This window comes from Mustelus asterias, chromosome 2 (assembly GCF_964213995.1).
Source record: "Mustelus asterias chromosome 2, sMusAst1.hap1.1, whole genome shotgun sequence".
In the NCBI taxonomy this organism is placed as follows: domain Eukaryota; kingdom Metazoa; phylum Chordata; class Chondrichthyes; order Carcharhiniformes; family Triakidae; genus Mustelus; species Mustelus asterias.
The window spans coordinates 88,709,559-88,735,092 of NC_135802.1; the positions used below are offsets into that span (position 1 = coordinate 88,709,559).

The 25,534-nt window shown below is 43.0% G+C and overlaps 1 protein-coding gene across 2 annotated transcripts in view; it reads right to left on the reverse strand.

Annotated features, from left to right (window-relative positions):
* The window catches only part of agmo (alkylglycerol monooxygenase), a 331,096-nt gene that overhangs the window by 297,786 nt on the left and 7,776 nt on the right, over nucleotides 1-25,534 (reverse strand). For both annotated transcript variants that reach the window (XM_078238398.1, XM_078238391.1), the window contains exon 2: nucleotides 4,204-4,334. In XM_078238398.1, coding sequence (XP_078094524.1) covers nucleotides 4,204-4,334 — 131 coding nt within the window. The remainder of the gene's footprint in view (nucleotides 1-4,203; nucleotides 4,335-25,534) is intronic.

Consider the following 25,534-nt stretch of genomic DNA (forward strand, 5'->3'; position numbering starts at 1 on the left):
GCCCGTGACCCCTCGTGATCGTCACCTCCGACCTGGGAAAAAGCTTCCCACTGTTCACCCTATCTATACCCTTCATAATCTTGTACACCTCTATTAGATTTTCCCTCATTCTCTGTCTTTCCAGGGAGAACAACCCCAGTTTACCCAATCTCTCCTCATAGCTAAGACCCTCCATACCAGGCAACATCCTGGTCAACCTTCTCTGCACTCTCTCTAACGCCTCCACATCCTTCTGGTAGTGCGGCGACCAGAAGTGGACGCAGTACTCCAAATGTGGCCTAACCAGCGTTCTATACAGCTGCATCATCAGACTCCAGCTTTTATACTCTATACCCCATCCTATAAAGGCAAGCATACCATATGCCTTCTTCACCACCTTCTCCACCTGTGCTGCCACCTTCAAGGATTTGTGGACTTGCACACCTAGGTCCCTCTGTGTTTCTATACTCTTGATGACTCTGCCATTTATTGTATAACTCCTCCCTACATTATTTCTTCCAAAATGCATCATTTCCCATCTTGGGAAATAAGGAAGGGCAGGTGACAGAAGTGTTAGTGAGGGATCACTTTGGGACCAGTGACCATAATTCCATTAGTTTTAAAATAGCTATGGAGAATGATAGGTCTGGTCCAAAAGTTAAAATTCTAAATTGGGGCAAGGCCAATTTTGATGGTATCAGGCAGGAACTTTCAAAAGTTAATTGGGAGAGCCTGTGGGAGGCTTTCAAAAGTGTGTTAACCAGGGTTCTGGGTAAGCACATTCCTTTTAAAGTGAAGGGCAAGGCTGATAGAAGTAGGGAACCCTGGATGACTCAGGTTATTGAGGCCCTGGTCAAAAAGAAGAAGGAAGCATATGACACGCATAGGTAGCTGTGATCAAGTGAATCCCTTGAAGGGTATAGAGGGTGTAGAAGTAGAGTTAAGACAGAAATCAGGAGGGCAAAAAGGGGACTCAAGATTCTTTTGGCAGATAAGGCAAAGGAGAATCCAAAGAGCTTCTACAAATACATAAAGGCCAAAAGAGTAACCAGGGAGAGAGTAGGGCCTCTTAAGGATCAACAAGGTCATCTATGCACGGATCCACAAGAGATGGGTGAGATCCTAAATGAATATTTCTCATCAGTATTCACTGTTGAGAAAAGCATGGATGTTAGGGAACTTGGGGAAATAAATAGTGATGTCTTGAGGAGTGTACATATTACAGAGAGGAAGTGCTGGAAGTCTTAAAGCGCATCAAGGTAGATAAATCCCCAGGATCTGATTAAATGTATCCCAGGACATTCTGGGAGGCTCGGGAGGAAATTGTGGGTCACCTAACAGATATTTGTATCATCGATAGTCGCAGGTGAGGTGCCTGAAGGTTGGAGGGTGGCAAATGTGCCTTTGTTTAAAAAGGGTTGCAGGGAAAAGCCTGGGAACTACAGGCCGGTGAGCCTCACATCTGTGGTGGGCAAGTTGTTGGAAGGTATTTTGAGAGACAGGATCTACAGGCATTTAGAGACACAAGGACTGATTAGGAACAGTCAGCATGGCTTTTTGAGTGAAAAATCATGTTTCACAAATTTGATTGAGTTTTTTGAAGGGATAACCAAGAAGGTAGATGAGGGCAGTGCAGTTGATGTTGTCTAGATAGGCTTTATCAAGGCCTTTGACAAGGTATCTCATGGCAGGTTGTTGCACAAGGTTAAATCTCACGGGATCCAGGGTGAAGTAGCTAAATGGATACAAAATTGGCTTGATAATAGAAGATGGTTGTAGAGGGTTGATTTTCAAACTGGAAGCCTGTGACCAAAGGTGTGCCTCAGTGATCGGTGCTGGGTCCATTGTTATTTGTCATTTATATTAATGATTTGGATGAGAATATAGGAGGCATGGTTAGTAAGTTTGCAGATGACATCAAGATTGGTGGCATAGTGGACAGTGAAGTAGGTTGTCTCGGATTGCAACGGGATCTTGATCAACTGGGCCAGTGGGCTGACGAATGGCAGATGGAGTTTAATTTAGATAAATGCAAGGTGATGCATCTTGGTAGATTGAACCAGGGCAGGACTTACTCAGTTAATGGTAGGGCATTGGGGAGAGTTACAAAACAAAGAGATCTAGGGGTACAGGTTCATAGCTCCTTGAAAGTGGAGTCACATGTGGACAGAGTGGTGAAGAAGGCATTCAGCATGCTTGGTTTCATCGGTCAGAACATTGAACACAGGAGTGGGGACGTCTTGTTGAAGTTGTACAAGACATTGGTAAGGCCATACTTGGAATACTGTGTACAGTTCTGGTCACTCTATTATGGAAAGGATATTATTAAACTAGAAAGAGTGCAGAAAAGATTTACTAGGATGCTACCGGGACTTGATGTTTTGAGTTATAAGAAGAGGCTGGATAGACTGGGACTTTTTTTCTGGAGCAGAGGAGGCTGAGGGGCGATCTTATAGCGGTCTATAAAATAATGAGGGGCATAAATCAGCTAGACAGTCAATATTTTTTCCCCAAAGGTAGGGGAGTCTAAAACTAGAGGGCATAGGTTTAAGGTGAGAGGGGAGAGATACAAAAGGGTCCAGAGGGGCAATTTTTTCACAGAGGGTGGTGAGTGTCTGGAACAAGCTGCCATAGGTAGTAGTAGAGGCGGGTACAATTTTGTCTTTTAAAAAGCATTTAGACAGTTACATGGGTAAGATGGCTATAGAGGGATATGGGCCAAATGTGGGTAATTGGGATTAGCTTAGGGGTTTTAAAACAAAAGGACAGCATAGACAAGTTGGGCCGAAGGGCCTGTTTCCATGCTGTAAACTTCTATGGCTCTATGACTTTGGTCAGTCAAGAAATGAGAGCAGAAAGAACCAGCTTACCATCTCTTCCCTGTCCATAACAAAAAGAAAATTAGCTCCAGAACAATACAATGCTTGCTTCCCCTTAATATAATGTTATTCATATATTATTTGACAAAGTGGACTTTTTAATATGATACATCATATTCTTACACGGAGCTACATGGAGAAAAATACATTTTTCATGATGTGAAGTAATTATACATTTTAATTGATAGTGTGTGTGCAGCTACCACAGGTTTATTCCTGGGGACCTTGGCAGGAGCTTTCAACTGTCTCAATCCTGAGTCCAGATTACCGCATTCATTAAAACTGGTGACCCAAGTTCATGCACAAAGAAGAAGAAAATCAGTTTATCTATAATTTCCTACAATTTTATCAGCCCAGTCTCTTAGATTGTGCCCTACTGCTCATCTTCTTTATGAGTCAAGCTCCTTGTAGAATGCCACATTGTTTGAATGGGAAAACTTCTTTCAATAACGTTCAAAGTATGTGAAGAATGCTACTCTTATTTAGCTGACCTCCTTGATCCATCCTTTTTGGATGGCATCACAGTCAGGCCACATAAATTCCAAGCAAAGCATTGTGTATACAGGATAAGGCCAGATTGTTTCCCCAAGCTTCAACAATAGCACAATTATCAAGTTCCCCACTACCAACATCGTGCAAGCCACAACGACCAGAAGTCTAATGCAAACAGTAGCATTCTGTAGCTTGCTCCAAGAACAGAACAGTGATCTTCAGGGGACTTTGCAGTGATTGGCTCATCTCCTGACAACTCAGTCTGTTCCTTGTTAAAGAGATTCAAGTCAATAAGTTCAAAATCATTCAAGACAGAGTAGTCTGCTTGATAAACACCCCAAACACTCATCTTTCCATAAACAGTGCACGGTGACTGAAGTGTATAACATTTATAGGATGCAGTGCTGCAAAACATCAAGCTTATTTTGATGGCACAATACAGCCCCAAAAAGGATAAGAAAAGTAAGATTATAAAAATATTGATATCCCCATGTTCCCTCCAAGTGGCACACATTCTTGGCTTGGAAATATCTCTCAGCCTTTATTGCCAGTTTATCAAAATTTTGTCATTCCCTACCTAATATCATTATTGGAGCACAATTCAAGAAGGTTCACTTCCACGTTTCCAGGATAAATAGAGTTAAGCAATAAATGCACCCTAGCCAACATCACCTTCATCCGAGAACTTTTATTTTAAATGTGTTTTCACCTCACCCAAACAACCAACTTTCTACTTTAACTTTCTTGATCTTTATTGATCTCAACTGAAAAGCAACCTTTAGCTTTGAAATCTTGCCTTTTACCAGTTTGTGAAATATACTCCCAAGAGGGTAACAAGGTTGATTGTACTTACTCTGGCAGTCTTGACAGGATGCCAGCACTGATGGAGGTCAATGCATCATTCATTCGAAATACAGGTTGGCCCTTCCGAAACCAGGTGACCACGAGCTCCACGATCATTAAACCCACAAAATAAGGTGTAGCCTGCAAAATATAAGCCAGAACTTTTGTTAATTCATCATTCAGCAATTTATCTACATCACTATGCTGCAAATGAGTGGCGTGCAGTAGCACATGAACTACCTTTCAGGTATTCAAGGGTTTCCTGTACGTTAATATTTTGAGATCAGTGGCTACAACAGGTAATACAGTAGAGATGATACCTCAGTGCTTGATAGTGATAATAATAAAGCAATGCATATAAATTCCAAATTGTAGAATTCATTTAATAAATTGTGAAATGTGAAATAATAATGATGAGCCGAACACAAAATGCAGGACCTAACAAGCTTGAAAGAAAAGTAATTAGATGATGCCACGTTAGAGTTTTAAGTGATTACAGCAGAAAGGAAAGACTAAGGAAGGTAAAGATGTCCACAGTTTTGAGATTCTAACACAGAATAGTTTGAAGTTCAAGATTTATTTCCTTTATTATTGTCACATGTATTAGCATACAGTGAAAAGTATTGTTTATCGCACGCTAAAGACAAAGCATACCGTTCATAGAGAAGGAAAGGAGAGTGTGCAGAGTGTAGTGTTACTGTCACAGCTAGGGTGGAGAGAAACATCAACTTAATACGAGGTAGGTCCATTCAAAAGTCTGATGCAGCAGGGAAGAAGCTGTTCTTGAGTCGGTTGGTATGCGTCCTCAGACTTTTGCATCGTTTTCCTGACGGAAGAAGCTGGAAAAGAGCATGTCCGGGGTGCGTGGGATGAGTGACATGTTTCAAGTGAGAAGGGCTTGTAATTATACTGCGTAATATTGGGGTACAAACATTCAAAACTTTGACCCAGATGCTTCTTAGTTTAAAAATAAACAATTTAATGTTTTTGCAGAACAAGAAATTTTAGTCAAAGGCATTGAGCATTTGTAGACTTTAATAGGTAGTTTAATAAAAACTGACAAGTGTAGAGGCTGCTTCAATGCATTTGGAGGTGCCCATCCTTTCTCCAGCAGTTTTTGTGCCCTCCTCCTTAATTCTAGGACAAAAAAATGGATTCTCATTGCTCCCACTTGAACATAACACTTCTAATGTCTCAAATTTAAGATACACAATAAATGTAACTTGCTTATTAAGTTCAGTCGTGACTTCGGCATTGCAACCTTCTATTTCAGATCATCCTTGTACAGTTCTCCAATTAAAGTACACATGCTGGGCAAAGTGTCAGGTTCTGACTAAAATTGGTGTGTTTCTCTCCAAAAACACTGCCAGGTTTTCTCACCAGATCTTCTGGCACTTTGCCAAATAGAAAAATCAGGGAGGGTGGTGGTTTGGGCCTGGTTTACACCATCTCTCTGGCAGCTGGGCACAACCTGATAGAGCCAGTAAGGCCAACTCCAAACAGATAGGGATACCATCTCTAAAGGGCGCCCCAACCTGCAAGAATGATAGACTCCCCTCCCACTTCCCATGGAGGATGCCTTCCTCCATCCCCAAGCCTTAGTGTGCCCCTTTCAAAGAAGTATAACGATTTACAATACATTTTCATGTTTAGTTACCATTACATAAGTGAAAGGAACTGATGAATCTATGAGTCTCTAATGCCGAGAAGTAATCTGCTGATACGCCCACATCTTGCAATGGTAACCTGGTCTTGAGGATTTTTTTAATGCCTCACAGTGATCTGTGGGACTTTTACTCTTGGATGTTGTTTCTAGTTGGAATCTTATCTGAGATGCAACAGGACTGTGTGGTGGTTGAGGAGCAAGAATGGGTTAGCTTTGTCCTTGGTTACACCTCACCATTGCACTTTTGTGTGAAATGACTTCATAAGACCTTGGTTCTGAACAAATCCATGTCATCTTGACTGGTCGCCATGTACCTTTTGTGGGATCCTGGATGTGAACTTGTTCTCCCAACTGTAACCTTGGGAATTCTGTACCTGCATTTTTATTGTGCATGTTGGCCATCTTCTCTTGTGGTTTTTAAAAGTCGCTCTCTATTTTCTGAGAGAGTAGAATGGGTAAGAGTAGGTAAACTGGCACACACTGATCTCCCAAACATGAACTCTGCCACTGATGGAATACATACAGGTAAAGGCATCACTCTCAGATATAATACTGCAATACGTAGAGCTTGCTTGGCCTCTCTACATTTGAGAATTGGGGATTTTACCCTGTGAATCATTCATTCAACAAGGTCATTTGATCTCGGGAAATGAGGAGAAGTAGTGTTTTTGAAATACCACTTCTCACACACATCCTGAAATGGCTCGTCAATAAATTGTGGACTATTATCAATAATGGTACTTCTAGGCACACCAAATAAACTGAAAATAGCATTTAGAGTGTAGCCGACAATAATGCTTGATGTATTATGCACTTGTTGAATAATGAGGTACTTGGTAAAGTAGTCAATGATGATGATGGAGTGCGAGGATGGATTTTTAAAAATATTTTTGGGAAATATTGCGTTATTCTGTAAAGAAACCTGGGTCTGTGCATAAATTATTTAACTAAGCTGAAGAAGGTTAACAAAGACAAACTGTCTTGGAGAGCTGAGAGGGGTAAAGGTATTAGATGCTTATATGTGTAATAAGAAGCCATGGTGAAGTAGATTTATAAGTAAATAGGTTGGGTTTGAAATTTGAATTAGGAGATAGATAAGGACTTGGATTTACAGCTGGGGGGTAAAGGACTTTTACAATTTACAAAAGTTTCATAAGTAAACAAGGGTTATTAAATTTTGTTTAACCCAAAAGGGAAGGCAATAGGAAAAAATTGAACATTTTTATATTTTGGAAAGGTTCAATTCAAAGAGGTGCTGAGGAATTGGAGATGAAAAGGGAAAAAGGCAATGGAATTGGAGATGAAAGGGGAAAAAGGCTATTTATGGGAAGATATCGAGCTGAGTTGTGTTGGCTGTGTGGAGGAGATATCCTGAGGCAAGCTTTGTGTTGAGAAGGTGCAAAATCTGAAGCAGCCACCAGGGAAGGCTTTGGCTGGAATCTTGTGTCCGTTCATGCAGGTGAGATGTTCCCAGCCCATTGTAGTGAATGGAGATTTGGCTGGGTGCCAAATTCTCCGACCTCACTGCAACTGGAGCATGGGATGAATGGCCGGTAAGATCGCACCCTTTGTTTCAGAAAGCTGTTTTGTTCCTGAATATTTTTGGATTTCCACAGCAGATGTAGAAGTCATGTGGTATACCTTTGGACCAAAGAAACCTCTGTGAAATCAATGGTATTTTGTGCCGACTTTATATATAGTCTTGACATGTCTCACATCTCTTGACAACAACTTGAATGTCATTGTTCATACCTGGCCAATAAATTGTCTTCCCGTCCGATCAATGCCCATGTGTGAATGATGAAGCTGTTTAAGAATATCAGGTCACAAAGATTCCAGTATGATGACCAGCCTGCCTTCAGAAATTACTCCCCGGGAGATGCCTAGATCATCCTGTTAAGGCCAAAATGGTCTCACGTTTTCATGGACACAATGAATTGAATCATGCCATCCATCTATGACGTTTTTCCACAGTTTCTGTCATGTAGAATCTTTTGCCTTTACTTTCTGTAGCTTCTGATATTTGTTTTGCACAAAATGTATTAGGGCAGTTTGGAGAATATCCTCAAATTCAATGCCAATGAGGTCAAATTGTAGATCTAAGAATATATCTTCTATTTTCACTGGGTTCGGCAATCTGCTAAGTGTATTCAATATGACCATCAAGTTACCTAAGCTTGAATATTTATCAAGAGACATTGTAATCTTAGTGGTACACTAGTCAATGGTTTTGATCAAATCATCTCCAGTAGCTTGTGGTCAGTCTCTGTCACACACATCTTTTGCCAAATAGATAGGTATGAAAACACTTAATTCCAATCACTAAAGCTAATGTTTCCCATTTGATGTTGGAGTAGCTGGGTTATGTTACAGACAGGGATTTTGAAGCAAGTGTAATTGGTTTGCCTTTTTGTAGCACGCATGCTTCCAGACCTTTTTGTGAGGCATCTATTTCCAGAGTGGTTGACTCCCTCAGATCATAAAATTGCCATGTTGATGCTTCTGATAATAATTGATTCTGTGCTTTGAAGAAGTGTTGGTAATTTTACTGCGTCCTTTTTCAATAATTCCATATGCGAGGAAGATTTTTGAGCAAAATATGGAATGTATGGAGACAAGAAATTAAAGAGACCTGGACACCTTCGAAGTTCTTCCATATCTTAAGAGGGCTTTAATATCCTCTACCTTACTTGGATCTGGACAAATGCCAACACTGAAATAAATGGAACCAATGAAATTGATGTCGTATTTCAGACAGTTGAATATAAATTCTTCATTATGTGATGCATCCATCAATTAATTCAGATTGTCACCATGTTCTTATTTTGTTCATCATGAAACAGCAATATCACCAGTGACGCAGATACATATTGGCATCATGTATGTAAAGTGGTCTGTGTGAGCTTAAAAGAGACGTTGGCTAACAGATAGCCCAAAAGGAAGTGGTTAACAAGAGTATCACCTGAATGGGGTACAAAATGTGGTAAGTTCTTGGGACTTTTCCTTAAGATTTAGTGACAAGTAACCATGCTTGGCATCAAGCTTTGAGAAGAATTTTCCACCTGCAAATCTCAGATTTAACTCTTCTAATGTGGGTATTTCAGAAGGACAACATTTTAAAGCTGTGCTTAAACATCATGGATCAAGGCATACTCTGAATTACCCCTCCTTCTTCTTGACATGTGAGTGAGCTGCACAAATCTGTGTGCTCTTACGCTCTTCTAAATGATTCTGTCCTGCTCCATTTTGTATAGTTCGACTTTCAGTTTGTCTTGTATGTTGTATGTGGATCTATTGACAGACTTGCATTCTCTTGCAAGTGTAATGCTCCCTTGAAACTGCCAATTTTGTCAAAGCATTCTGGATATTTCAATGTTAGGTCATGAACTGAAGTGAAAGGAGTAGTTCCTGAGCTTCATTTGACTTGTGATGTCTGATTTATTCCATCAATTGTTACTTGTTTGAGGTCACATGCCAGTAGACCGGCAATCACTGGGCCTTTAGTATCCATGATGTAGAGCATCAGTGACACCGAGGAGGATTAGTTGTACATGCACTCCAGGACTGTGGATCCTGCACACACAATTACAGTACAGAGTTTTCAAATGTTGGGACTCCAGATTCCATGTGATCCAAAAGAGAACTCCCTGCTGCCCAAGGTCAGCAGTTTACTGTCCACCTGTGTGGTGGACCTCAGTTGTGCCTTTGTCCTATATGGACCACCGTTGTGTGTGCTCGTCATACCTGGACACATCCCCTTCCAGTTTGGTTCCTCCCCTCGGCACCTAGTATAAAGGTGGCTGTCTCCTCCCCCTTGTTCAGTCCAGGTTGGTTATATGTTGGGATCTGCTCCTGATTCTGTTGTGAATAAAAGCCTACACTTATATTGGCATATCGGTAGTCTTTCGCCTTATTGATAGCACATCAATTTTATTCACAACAGTTACTAGTATGGAGCAGTTTCTAAAACCCGACAAGTTAGCATTAGACCCTCAAGAGGTTGGAGCCTCTGATAAATTTGATCATTGGTTGGACTGCTTCGAAGCATTCGTCGACATCGCTACAGCCATCGACACCGCTAAACTCCACGTGCTCCGCGCCCGGGTAAGCGAAGCGGGACGCTGCTACTTACGCGGACGCTATCGAACTCCTAAAAGGGCAGTTCCAAAAGAGCCCTAACGTGGTTTACGCCAGACACCTCCTAACTACCCGCAAGCGGCAGCCAGGAGAATCGTGCGCCCAATTTCTGCGCGCCCTGCGGGTCCTAGCTCGAGCTTGTGACAGTAAGGCTGTTACAGCAGCTCAGAACATGGAGGACCTGATCCGCGACGCCTACGTTGCGGGCATTGAGTCTACATACATCCAGCAGCGTCTGCTGGAACAAGATGACCTAGATCTCCGGAAAACGGCCACGATGGCTGAAACGTTAGAAGCGGCCTCCCATAATCTCGGGTCATACCTTGCATCCCATTCCACCGACGGCTTCACCGCGACGGCTGTTCCGGCGGGGCCCAAATGTTACTTTTGTGGCCTACCTAAGCACCCTCGGCGTCGCTGCCCGGCAAAGGACGCGATTCGCTCCGGATGCAGTAAGCTAGGCCACTTCGTTAAAGTCTGCCGAGCAAAGCCGCTTCCGAAGCCTCGTGGAGCCATGTGTGCTCCGAGGGCGCAGCCATCTTTGATGCAGGCGGCGGCTGCGCGCGAATCGCCATCTTTGATGCGGTCACCGGAAGTGCGGGAATCGCCATCTTTGATGCGGTCACCGGAAGTGCGGGAGTCGCCATCTTTGAGACTGGCATCAAGGCAAGCTGAGCAGGAAGCTTCATCCGTGACGTCATCAGACGGCGACGAAGATGGATTCTTCTTTAATTCAACAGTGGCATCGATTTGCCTGGACCAGTCGCAGCCTCATCAACTCTCCAAGTCCATAATGGAGATCAAGGTAAATGGTCATGCAGAAAACTGCCTGTTTGACTGTGGGAGCACAGAAAGTTTTATACACCCTCGCACAGTGCGTCAATATGCCCTTCCCGTGCGACCCTGGAGCCAGACCATCTCCATGGCCTCGAATTCCCACTCAGTGGAGGTCCTCGGCTGTTGCTTGGTGACGCTGACGGTACAGGGCACAGTCTATGAGCGTTTTTGGCTCCTCGTGCTGCCGCGACTCTGCACAGCTGTACTGCTGGGGTTAGATTTCCTCAGCCATCATAGAAGCGTCATCCTGCAGTACGATGGCCCTTATCCCCCGCTCTCCGTCTGCCAGGCGCCGTCACTGCAGCGCCCCCCGCGCACCACCTGCAGTCTCTCGACCCTCAAGATCACCCCCCCCCCCTTATTTGATAACCTCACCCCGGATTGTAGGCCTATAGCCACCAAGAGTAGGCGCGATAGTGCGGATGACCGGGCCTTCATTCGGTCCGAGGTATAATGGTTGCTCCGGGAAGCGATTATCCAGGCCAGCACCTGCCCCTGGAGGGCGCAAGTGGTCGTAGTTAAATCGGGGGAGAAACACAGCATGGTGATTGACTACAGCCAGACCATAAATAGGTATACACAACTAAATGCGTACCCTCTTCCCCACATCGCGGACATAGTCAACCGCATCGCGCACTTTAGGGTTTTCTCGACAATCGATTTGAAATCGGCTTATCACCAGCTCCCTATCCGCTCGGAGGATCGCCCATATACTGCCTTTGAGGCGGATGGCCGCCTCTACCAGTTCCTCCGAGTCCCCTTTGGTGTCACCAATGGGGTCTCAGTCTTCCAGCGGGCCATGGATCAAATGGTAGACCAGCACGGGCTACGGGCCACTTTCCCGTATCTGGATAACATCACCATCTGCGGCCATGACCTGCAGGATCATGATGCCAACCTACAAAAATTCCTTCGTACGGCCACTCTCCTGAACCTCACATATAATGAGGCGAAGTGTGTTTTTCGGACACGCCGCCTCGCTATCCTTGGGTACGTGATAGAAAATGGTGTCCTTGGCCCCGACCCAGCCCGTATGCGTCCCCTTATGCAGCTTCCCCTCCCTACTACCCTCAAAGCACTGAGGAGATGCCTGGGCTTCTTCTCCTATTATGCCCAGTGGGTTCCCCGTTACGCAGATAAAGCCCGTCCACTTCTAAAATCGACCTCTTTTCCCCTGGCGGAGGAGGCCCGTCGGGCCTTCGACGACATCAAAGCGGACATTGCGAAGGCCGCGATGCACGCTGTGGACGAATCCATCCCATTCCAAGTGGAAAGTGATGCGTCTGACTTTGCCCTAGCCACCACCCTTAACCAGAGGGGCCGTCCGGTGGCCTTCTTTTCCCGGACCTTACAAGGCCCTGAGATTCGACACTCCTCGGTCGAGAAGGAGGCCCAGGCCATCGTGGAAGCCATCCGGCACTGGCGCCATTATCTCGCGGGCCAACGATTCACCTTAATTACGGACCAGCGGTCAGTTGCCTTCCTGTTTAACACCAGGCAAAAGGGCAAGATTAAGAATGACAAGATCTTGCGGTGGAGGATTGAGCTCTCCACCTACAGATATGACATCATGTACCGGCCCGGGAAGCTCAATGAGCCCCCAGACGCCCTGTCCCGTGGATCATGCGCCAGCGCCCAACTAGACCAGCTACAGTCCCTCCATAACGACCTCTGTCATCCGGGTGTCACCAGATTTTTCCATTTTGTCAAGTCCCGTAACCTGCCCTTCTCCCTCGAGGATGTCCGGACGATTACCAGGCAATGCAGGGTCTGCGCTGAGTGCAAACCGCAGTTCTACCGGCCAGGTAGGGCGCACATTGTAAAGGCCACTCGCGCGTTCGAGCGCCTTAGCATTGATTTTAAAGGCCCCCTCCCCTCCTCTAACCGCAATGTTTATTTCCTGAATATCATTGACGAATACTCACGTTTCCCTTTTGCCTTCCCCTGCTCGGACATGACCATGGCTACAGTGATTCGGACCCTGAACAAGCTCTTCACCCTGTTTGGCTTCCCAGCCTATATTCATAGCGACCGTGGGTCCTCTTTCATGAGTGACGAGCTGAGGCAGTACCTGCTCGCCAAAGGCGTTGCCTCCAGCCGCACCACTAGCTATAACCCCAGGGGCAATGGTCAAGTAGAGCGGGAGAACGCAACCGTCTGGAAGGCCGTTCTATTAGCGTTATGGTCTAGGGGCCTTCCAGTCAGCCGTTGGCAAGACGTCCTTCCAGATGCATTACATTCCATTAGGTCACTCCTGTGCACAGCGACCAATACGACCCCTCACGAGCGGATGTTTTCGTTTCCCAGGAAGTCCTCCTCAGGTACTTCGCTCCCAGATTGGCTGATGTCCCCGGGGCCCGTCCTGCTTCGGAAGCATGTCCGGACCCATAAGGCGGATCCCTTGGTCGAGGAGGTCCAATTGCTCCACGCTAATCCTCAATATGCTTGATGGGCGGGAGGACACGGTTTCTGTCCGTGACTTGGCACCCGCGGGTGCCCCTGAGGTCACCACATCCTTCCGCCCCACGGTCCCTGGTGTTGTCCACTCGGAGATTGCTGCGCCTCTTCCTCCCTCAGTCCCTGTCTCCAATGTAGTGCGCCCAGAGCCTGTCGCGGCCCCCCACCCCCTAGCTCCGTTTCCCACTGTTCCCCATACGCCACCAGGGCCACTGCTCACTCCTCTCGCCCGTGTACAGCTCGCTTGAGTCGCCGGAGCCGTCGCCACGCAGTACCCGACGACGGATCGGTCCGCTTCACACCACCTAGCGCCTTCTCTCGATGCTCACTGTACGGAGCTTGGGCCGACATCGCTCCCTGCTCGGACGACTCTGCGACCTGCACTACGACGATCGTGACGGCGGATCAAGCCACCGGTTCGCCTGGACTTGTAATATTGTTTCTGCTTCACCCCAGTGTTGTTTTTTTAAAGGAAGGGGTGAATGTGGTGGACCTCAGTTGTGCCTTTGTCCTATATGGACCACCGTTGTGTGTGCTTGTCATACCTGGACACATCCCCTTCCAGTTTGGTTCCTCCCCTCGGCACCTAGTATAAAGGTGGCTGTCTCCTCCCCCTTGTTCAGTCCAGGTTGGTTATTTGTTGGGATCTGCTCCTGATTCTGTTGTGAATAAAAGCCTACACTTATATTGGGCTATCGGTAGTCTTTCGCCTTATTGATAGCACATCAACCTGCCATGAGGCTTCTGAAGTATCTTAACCGTATGAATTTATTAGCATGTTATTTGTGCTGCTGCGCATCTTTACAATTGTAACTTTTTGTTTCTATTGTTGATGCTGTCTTCCAGGTTTGGACACCACAAGTGCATCTGTTTTCTGAATCACCATGTGTTAATGTTGGCAGCGTACCCAATCCAGAAATTTGAAAACCACTCTGTACAGTTGATAGTGAGATGGGAAATCGCAATGAATTTCAATCCTACCATCTCCCAGCATCCACATGTGTACTTTACAACAAACAGTATTGGAGTCCTAGTCCAGGATTCTCTAAAGGTAAACTTGCAGGTTGAGTCCGTAATTAAGAAAGCAAATGTAATGTTGTCATTTATCTCAAGAGGCTTGGAATACAAAAGCAGGGATGTACTTCTGAGGCTTTATAAAGCACTGGTTAGGCCCCATTTGGAGTACTGTGAGCAATTTTGGGCCCCACACCTCAGGAAGGACATACTGGCACTGGAGCGGGTCCAGCGGAGATTCACACGGATGATCCCAGGAATGGTAGGCCTGACATACGATGAACGTCTGAGGATCGTGGGATTATATTCATTGGAGTTTAGGAGGTTGAGGGGAGATCTGATAGAAACTTACAAGATAATGAACGGCTTAGATAGGATGGACGTAGGGAAGTTGTTTCCATTAACAGGGGAGACTAGGACGCGGGGGCACAGCCTTAGAATAAAAGGGAGTCACTTTAGAACAGAGATGAGGAGAAATTTCTTCAGCCAGAGAGTGGTGGGTCTGTGGAATTCATTGCCACAGAGGGCTGTGGAGGCCGAGACGTTGAGCGTCTTCAAGACAGAAATTGATAAATTCTTGATTTCTCGAGGAATTAAGGGCTATGGGGAGAGAGCGGGTAAATGGAGTTGAAATCAACCATGATTGAATGGTGGAGTGGACTCGATGGGCCGAATGGCCGTACTTCCGCTCCTATGTCTTATGGTCTTATGGTCTAAACCCTGAATGAATTTCCCCCTCTCGAACGGACTTTCAGTGTCTCTACTCCCTAACAGGATGTCAGAGGTCAACAAAGCCAAGGACAAACCTTGGCATCTCTGTTCCACACTGGTTTATGCAATTACAGAGCCAATGAAGTATCAAGGATACATTTTTAAAATCAATAAATTTGGTACCGGGATTGTAATACTAGCATTCAACTAACAAAAGCAATTAAATTATTTCTTTGAACCCCGTCATACTAGGTAAAATTGTTTTTCCTAATTGCCACCATAAATTACCTTTGTGAGTTAATAGCGAAGAGTAAATATGAAGTAAACACATAGCTACAGCCTACAAATTTAAATATGCATTATCAGGTTTACAATCAGGTTTTGTTATTTATTCAGTTCATTATATGAGCATCCTTCACAATTACCCTTAAATGTCAATGGTGTAAGTTAACAAATGTTGAGATTTACTCATCTGCATACGTTACACTGCAGACGAGCAACTCCTACAAGATTCACAATGTGAACGACAATAATTAGCAGGAACAAAACAATGTAGCTTTTCTTTATTTGATTACCAAATATATGCATCTAGAATTACTGCAGTCAAAGAAATATTGTTCTGAATAAAACTTAAAGGTATACCAATGAGTTCCATTTCTTTTCCAGCAGAGGCAATTAAACAATAATATGGATTCAAAAAATCTAAGATCGTGCAGGTCCAAATATAAACAAAAATCACCTAACTTGTAACAAATGTTATATGATTACAATAGCAAGGGAGCCTTCAATTCACTCAATCATGAATTCACTTTCAAAGAGAACTCACCACAAAGGAAATTCAGGCAGGCAGCATTAGATTAGATGGGACAAAGTCAACAAAACAGCTGGTTTTAGCACAACTGCCATTGAACAAGCTAGAAACTCTTCATTTAAGCAAATTCCTCATTTGGCATTATCCCACATGGAAATCAGGCTACGAGTTTCAGGCTGTGGCCTGCTGCCTGCTGAGATTTTCCAGCATTTTCTGTTTTTGTTTCAGATTCCAGTATTTTGATTTTATTTATGAGTTGACTCTGATCTTTTAATAACTAAATTTCAATAAAGAAAGGATTACGACTGTCCCTTCAAAGACAATATAGAATTGATTGCAACACCATTATAGTGAGTTGTAGTTACTGGTAACAAATAAGGCTGTTGGAAGATCACTAGCTTGTCCAGTGTCCCCAGTGGAAAGCAAGTGTCAAGTGAATTATTAACCATTAAAGAAACAATTTTACTTTATTTTCCCAAATGCACACACTATTTTTCAAAAGGTGCCAGGAATTCGATCAATACACAATCCTTTTGTAGTTTAATTTTCTGAAGTATTTTTTAATAGCTAGCCAATGACAGATGTTGGTTATTTGCTGCAGTCATGCTGCCTGTTATAAACAAAGTACCCGTATTCTTACAAAATAAGGTTTCTTTAACATGCCTATATCAATTTTTAAAAAAAAATAAACATGACACGTGATAGATTGTCCAATTATACACCCATTGGCTAAACAAGTTTCAGGAAATAAGCCAAGCTGTTACATAATGTAATGAAGCATCAAAGATCACTTGGAAAAATCTGTTTTTTGACCTTTCTGCTATAGGTCAAAACAAGCTCTTGCACAAGATTTCATTTCTGAATCTCTCTCATCTTTCTCTCTCACGGGAGAGAGAAATTAGAAACAGTATCATACGAATAAATGTACAAATGAAAAAAAATACAAATTGACTGCATGTAGTTAAAGCTCAGGAGAAATAAGGAAATCATTAGAATTAGCTCAATATTATGAGGGAAAAATACAAATCTAAAACCTAATAGCAACAATGGACACAAAAGATCATTCGGATATATCAAAATCTCATTAAAATTTGGCTGCACCTCCAACCAGAATTCTCCAAAGTGATACATGTATGCTATAGAACACAAATAATTATAACTTAAGTTATCAGCATCAAGCCCATATCTGCTATTACTAGAACTACGGTATTCATTTATATATTCTTGCATAAAAATTACAACAGAGACATATCTTTACCCACCCAATCCCTGTTGCCCTTTAAGTTCTAGCCAAGCAGTAGCCTGAATCTCATGTGTCTCATTCTGTTCCCTTTACTCACCCCTTTCCTTCAATCATCTGCTAATATGCATGAAATACACAAATAACTTCTTGTGTGCAAGATAAAGAGGACATCGTCTTGTCAAGATATTTGGCATGACATAATATTCCTGAATTAAAACTGTTGAAACTCAGTATATTTGGCTGTTGAAGCAGATTCACAATGCAACATACACTACGTCATAGCATGAAGTTTTGCAATGCACTGTTTTTCAAAAACTGACTCCTTGGCATTTCACAGAAAGCAAGACATGCATGTCGCTATCGGCCACATATCCATCCAAGATACTTTCAGGACCTTAAGATGTGATACTGTACCATGAATTCTGCCATTGCTTACATGTTTATCAAATAAATAAATCTTCATAACTTGAAGATAGTGATGAATTTTGAATTTTGTATTCAGATACAACATTTCAAAAAGGCTCTGTCAGCAATACAATGACAATCATGTCACTATGTATTTGCAGGAGCAGAACTAATAGAATCTTTTACAGTGGTGCTCCTTTAATATTAGACTCCTGTTCAAATATATCTCCTATACACTGTCACATACAAACTTTTAAAACCAAGATTCAATGCACAGTTTTCTACTTTGATTGTGTCTCCAAATTATTTTCTGTATTTTCTGTAATCAATCATTGCACGCTTTTTCTTGGCTTGACATCACCTAATCACAATGTCTCTCCCTCCCTTTTACTGTTTCCACTGGTATTGGTCTTCTACTTCATTTGGGTTTCTCAATATTACAAAAGTTATCTCATGTTCAGTTGGTGCACAGAGACAATAAAAATGTGAGTAAAATACTTGGTCAAAATTGCTATGATCATTGGATAATTGCTTTTCCATAAAAATAAAAAGCACAGAGCGCATTGTGTGGAATAAAATAACACAAATGGGATTGGTGAATTTGAGAGAAATAACTCACTGCCACAATGTTATTCATTCTATGTTTGTGTGTAGCATTGTTATGACTAGGAATAAAATAACTAGGAAGCAGTTGTAATGCAAAAATCTATAAACCTAATAACATTTTACAAGCATGAAGTTAATAAATCTCAGGAGAATCTATAAGCATTACAAGGCATGTTTACTTTCACATAATAATCCTTACTTCTGCAATGAAAAATGTTATAGTAAAGCCCTGTTAAATTATCTCCTCCTCAATTGAGATTTGGGGCAGGATGTGGGTGGAATCAGGAAGACTCCATGGACCTTTGAAAATGGTGGGCTAGGCCCAGATGTGGAAGTCCTGCCCCATTTCCACCAGGGCAGCACGATGGCACAGTGGTTAGCACTGCTGCCTCACAGCGCCAGGGACCCAGGTTCAATTCTGGTTTCGGGTAACTGTCTGTGTGGAATTTGCATATTCTCCCTGTGTCTACATGAGCTTTCTCCGGGTGCTCCAGTTTCCTCCTACAGTCCCAAGATGTGGAGGTTAGGTTGATTGGCCATGCTAAATTGACCCTTAGTGTCAGAGTGATTAGCAGGATAAACATGTGGGGTTAGGGCCTGGGTGGGATTACTGTTGGTTCAGGCTCGATGGGCTGAATGGCCCTTCTGTACTGTAGGGATTCTATGATATCCAATTTTTGGCAGTAGAAGGAAGAGGTCAGAGTGGAAATGATTCACACAGTAGGGAAACCCAAAATTGGCAGAACCACTGGAACTCAGTGCTGAGTCCAAACAGACCGCATTTTGGCTGTTGCAAGGACTTGAACCTGCAGTACAGGAGTCATAAGTTGATGGAGTAGACATAAACACTCTTGAAGGGTAGATAAGGTCTGTATAATTGTCATGATATGAAGTCTATTTAAATCCCCTACTCTTTAAACTTATAAAAAAGGCTGTAACTGTCACTCAAAAGTTCATAAAACCCTCTGTTAGACTGTTTTGATGGACAGGACTACAGTTGCTGTTAGTTGGAAAAAAATAGTAACATCTGGTCCTGCAGTATCAATAGAGCTCTTTGTCAATATTTCACCAAGGGTTATCATTATGTCAAGTTTCAAATGCTACCATGATCTCAGAGCGTCCCGAGTTCACAGTTTGATTGACAGTTTATAGAGCCTATTAAAGAATTAACTGTCTTTGATATGGGATCTGAATAGAAGTCTGTGTTTTGTAAGAGATTAAGCACTTGACGATATTTAAAAGCATTTGAATTGATTTTTTGAATGGGGATTCTTTTCACTATCAAGTGTGTATGACTGAGAACCATATTAGATCGTTAGATGTTTTCTCTTTCATGTTCACATAGCCCCTAAGTTCTGTCTATAGTGGATACTAGATGAGTGACGATGCAGTTGGCATGGAGGGTATGAGAGGCCGTGGGTGATGGGTGGGGGGATGAACTGCCATTAAGTTGGTGGAGAAGTATGAAGGGCCACGAGGACGTAAGAAGGTAATGGAATGGGAGTGGTTAGGGCAACCTTCCAAAACAACTGGGACAAGGTCTCAGAGAACCAAGGTGGGTCTTGTAACTAGTCCTCTTTGACATTTGCACACCCCATAGCTGACTAAGCACTGCTTCTGATGTTAGTGAGCCCAAATATATCCTACCCGCGCCGCACCCCCCCCCCCCCCCACCCCCGCTAAGATAGTAGAATACTATCTTAACAGGTACAAACATTTGACTAGATTTTTAAAAGGTTTATCTGTTATTTTGGTAAAGGAAAGCTGCAAAAGTCACAAGGCATAAACATACCATGTTTGATGGCACTAAAGTCTTGCATTCTGACAACAATTGTAACTCTTCACAATGGAAAATGCAGAGAAGATATTGGAAAGTGTGGGGAACCAACGATCTAATAGAACCATAGAAAATTACAGCTCAGAAACAGGCCTTTTGGCCCTTCTTGTCTGTGCCGAACCATTTTTTGTCTAGTCCCACTGACCTGCACTTGGACCATATCCCTCCACACCCCTCTCATCCATGAACCCGTCCAAGTTTTTCTTAAATGTTAAAAGTGACCCCGCATTTACCACTTTATCCGGCAGCTCATTCCTCACTCCCACCACTCTCTGCGTGAAGAAGCCCCCCCTAATATTCCCTTTAAACTAATGGGTAAAGAACCTAAACTAATTAATATTAGTGAAGAAAAAATACTAAAGAAGTTAGTGGGACTAAAACCAATAAAGTTAAAGTTTATTTATTAGTCACAAGTAGGCTGACATTAACACTGCAATGAATTACTGTGAAAATGACCAAGTCGCCACATTCCGGTGCCTGTTCGGGTACACTGAGGGAGAATCTAGCTTGGCCAATTCACCTAACCTGCACATCTTTGGACTTGGGGAGGAAACCCACACAAACACAGGGAGAACATGCAAACTCCACACAGAAAGTGACAGAAGCCACGAATCAAACCTGGGTCCCTGGCGCTGTGAAGCAGCAGTGCTAACCACTGTGCCACCGTGCCGCCCCATAAATCCGCTTGATCTCATGTCCTACACCACTGGATACTAAAAGAATGACTGCAGAGATAGCAGATGCACTGGTTCTAATCTTCCAGAAAGCCTTAGATTCTGGAACGGTCCCAAGAATGAGAAGATTATAAATGTGATTAGCTGTTCAAGAAAGGAGAGAGAAAACAGACCAGTTAGCCTGACATTGGTCATATTGGAATGCTAAAATGTGATAACAGGGCAATTGGAAAATGATGAAGGTATCGCTGACAGGTTAACTGAGGGAGTCTATGGATGTAGCATATTTGGATTTTAAGACGACATTCAATAAGATCCACCAAAGGGACTATTACACAAGATTAAGGCTCATGAAATAAAAAACAAATAGAAACAGGATTGTACTCTCACAATGGCTAGATTGTGTAGAACACAGCAGCCCACCATGAATCATGAGACACCCTCCTACAAGCATTGGACAGTGTTCTCCACTTGAGCTGCTCATGCAGTGGAACTGTCGCTTCAAGATACCAATGGTCTGCTCCATGATGCTCCTAGCTTCAGCCTAGTTCTCAGGGTAGGAATGCTGTCCACATCTGTCTGGGTCACAAAAGGAGATCAGCCTCATGTACAGCCAATAGCTCATGTCACCATACAGCTACCCTGTGCTTCAGCACAATGGCTCAAAGTTAGTTAGGATAGCTGACTGGTGCAGGATGGCAGCATTGTTTCTGTTACCAGGTTTATGGAAATTCACCAACATGATGGTCTGGGCTCATCATGCATCAACTGCATAGACAGAGAATGGAATCCTTTGCAGTCCATCTCCCCATCGAGAAACAGCACTCACAAGGTCACATATGTGCAATCAATGTTTCCAATACTGTGGGCAAAAGCAATGTGCCCACTCCTCCTGCTTCTGCCTAAAGAGGAGTAAACAAACCCTCTCTTGGGCCACAATTACCATCCAAAAATGTGCAGATTAGGTTGATTGGCCATGCCAAATTGCTCCTTAGTGTTAGGGGGATGTCAGGGGGATTAGCAGGGTAAATGTGTGGGGTTACAGGGAAAGGGCTAGGGTGGGATTGTTGTCGGCGTCGGCTCAATGGGCTGAATGGCCTCCTTCTGCACTGTGGGGATTCTATGCTTCTATGATGGAGACATAGACAGCAAACTGAGATACGCTGGCAGTGGCACGAGCTCCAGTCTGGAAGAATTCGCTAGCAAAGAAATTGAGGACCATGGTGACCGATACAGCCACTGGCAGCACCATCCTCACCCTGCTCTGAAGTTGCAGGTCTGATTTCAGGAGTTAGCTATATAACACCACGTTCTATGGGTTTAAAGCCAAGTCCCCACTAATGATTTCTGAATGCTTTTTTACTTTAATAAGTACTATACCAGAGGATATCACTGCTGTGAGGTTAAATTTTTGGTAACATTGTAAATCAAAAAATGAAAAGGGTTGTGAAAAACAAGTGGAAAGAAAACAGAAATAATTAGTGGCTTAGATTCTAATGTGGGTGGGGAATGGGGAGTTAAAAGTACACAACTGCTGTTTACTGTCATTGCGCCTCTGATACTTTCCATATCTTCAGGATGTCGGGCATGCATGGATTAGAACAGAAGTGAGGACTCGTGAGAAGGCCAGCGAGTGAGAAACAGCGAGAAGGCCAATGAGTGAGAAACAGCGAGAAGACCAGTGAGTGTGAATCAGCGAGAAGACCAACAAATGGGAGGTAAACACAAATAGCAGCAAGTAGTAGCAGTAGTGATCTGGAAGATAGTGATTTGTTACTTTTGTATTAGTATGCAATTGTGTCAGTGCACGCAAGCCTAGTGTCATATTCACAATTATTGCAAACAACTTGAAAATTTCATGAGGAACAAAGGTATTTGGGCTTTCTTATGTATCTAAAAAAGGAAACACTGAAAAAGCTCAACACAAATACGAATGGTAATATTACTACATGACCGCAGTACCTAATAAAGGAGTTAGTGAAAATGGGAAAGGAGCCCTCAAAATCCAAAATGTAGCCCCCAAAAATCAAAACAGCCCTTGAGAAAACTAAGCTAGGAAGATTTTGCCCTCAAAAATTGTCGAGTAAGTATAATTTTGAGCCCTGTTCGGAGGATTACATTTTTATACTCTATCCACACAGACACTGCACTCATTGTGGATTCACAGCACAATCAAAGAAATGAGGCAAGAATAAACAGCAGGGAATTCATTTCTAAGATCCAAATTTCATGGCAAATATGTTTTGCCTCCCGCTCAAAGCCCTGTGTGGAGCTACTCACATCGGAATGGTATAAATGTGCTGTAAATCTCCTGAGAGTTTAAGCAGGAATTCCACCATTGGTCCTGTCATGCATCAATGCAAATAATGTCGGTGCCTTCATTATAATGCTTGGCAGAAATCTCAACCAGGCTGCTTTTATCACAGCCCAAAATGAATACTATCTTAACTGGTATAAGCATTTGACTAGATTTTTAAAAGATGTATCTATTATTTTGGTAAAGGAAAGCTGCAAAAGTCATAAGGTATAAACATACCATGTTAGATGACACTAAAGTATTGCATTCTGACAACAACAATTGTAACTCTTCACAATGGAAGATGCAAAGAAGATATTGGAAAGTGTGGGAAACCAACGATCTAATGAGTGAAGAACCTAAACTAATTAATATTAGTGAAGAAAAAGTACTAAAGAGGTTAGTAGGACTAAAACCAATAAAGTTAAAGTTTATTTATTAGTCACAAGTAGGCTTACATTAACACTGCAATGAATGGCTGAAAATCTCTTAGTTGCCACACTCCGGCGCCTGATTGGGTACACTGAGCGAGAATTTAGCATGGTAATTTCACCTAACCTGCACATCTTTGGACTGGGGGAGGAAACCAGAGCATCCAGAGCAAACCCACACAAACACAGGGAGAACATGCAAACTCCACACAGATAGTGACCCAAGCTGCGAATCAAACCTGGGTCCCTGGCGCTCTGAGGCAGCAGTGCTAACCACTGTGCCACCATGCCACCCCATAAATCCGCTTGATCTCATGTCCTACACCACTGGATCCTAAAAGAATGACTGCAGAGATAGCAGATGCACTGGTTCTAATCTTCCAGAAAGCCTTAGATTCTGGAACAGTCCCAAGAATGAGAAGATTACAAATGTGATTTGCTGTTCAAGAAAAGGAGAGAGAAAACAGACCAGTTAGCCTGACATTGGTTATATTGGAATGCTAAAATGTGATAACAGGGCAATTGGAAAATGATGAAGGTATCGCTGACAAGTTAAATAAGAGAGAGTCTATGGATGTAGCATATTTGGATTTTAAGACGACATTCAATAAGATCCATCAAAGGGGTTATTACACAAGGCTCATGAAATAAAAAACAAATAGAAACAGGAGGAGGATTCTGCTCTGTCATTTATGAAATCAGAGCTGATCCTCAAAGTCAACTTTTCCACTGTTGCTCACTTGATAGCTGAGTCAGAAGGTTTCAGGTCGAAGTCCACGCCAAGGTTTAAGCATAAAAATAAAGGCTGACAGTCTAGTGCAGTATTAAGGGAGTGCTTCACTGTCAGAGACACTGTCTTTCAAGTGAGACACTAAATCAAGGCCCTGCCTTCTCTCTCAGATGGAAGATCCCATGGCACTACCTTAAAAAAGGGCAAAGCAGTTATCTCTAGGACACTGACCAACATTTACCCCTCAATCAATATCACAAAAAGTATCTGGCACTTATCTGATCATGATCACATTGCTATTTGTGGGAATTTGAACAAATTGGTTGCCACGTATGTTCTCTAAATTATAATAAGTGACTGCACTTCAAAAGTACTTCAATGGCTGGAAAGTGTTATGAGACATCTGAGCCGGAATTTTCCAGCCATTCATGCACCGCCGCAGCTGCCAGCGAGGGTGGAGAATTTGGCACTCAGCCAAATTTCCCTTCACTGCAGCGGGACTAGAAAATCCCAGCAGCGAAAATGGCCGGGAAATTCCACCCTTGGTGTTTGTGGAAGTCTTTCTTTGTTTCAAATCCCTTGATTCCCCCCTTAGAGTTCAGAAATCTATTGATCTGAGCCATGAATAAAATCAATGACTAAGCATTTACACCCATCCGCAATAGAAAATACCAATAATTCAAAACTCTCTGGCTGAACAATTGTTTTCTCACCCCAGTCCTAAATAGCCAACCACTTATCCTGAAGCAATGTCTCCTTGTTTCTCCTAAAGAAGGCCGTCAAGCCTTTGAGAATCCTCTTGGTTTCAACTAGATCATCTCTTACTTTCCTAAGCTCCACAGACAATAGTTGCATTCTATTCAACTTCTTCTCATAGGACACTCCGCTCATCTGAGGGATCAACCAAGTGAACATTCACTACATCTTTCCAAAGCTAAGATATCCTTCCTTAGGTAGGGAGAACAAAACCACACAGTACTCAAGGTGTAGTCTCATCAAAGGTCTGTAGAATTACAGCAAGACTACATATTCATGTACTCCAACCATATTGTCTATATTCTCTGAAGTTTAGAAGAACAAGCAGTGAAGTCAATGAAACATGTAAAATTCTTAAGAGAGTTTGACAGGGTGGACGCTGAGACGCTAGTAATTCTGGAGCTAGGAGTAGTCGTACCAAGCTAAGAGGTTACTGTGAGTTGAAGAGACATTTTTTCGGAAAGAAGGTTATGAATCTTTGGAATTCCCTGTCCCAGAGAATAGTTGATGTTCAGTCATTGAGTATTTTCAAGGCTAATACCAATAGATTTTTGGGTGTATATGAATGCAGGGGATACAGGGATAGAGCAAGAAAACAAAATTGATATAAAATGTCTGCAACGATCTTGATGAACGATGGAGCAGACTTAGAGCTGTATGGTCTACTCCTGTTTCTTGTGGGGTTTTTTGCCCTGTTTACACTGGTGCCCTCTACAAAGGTTCTGGGATC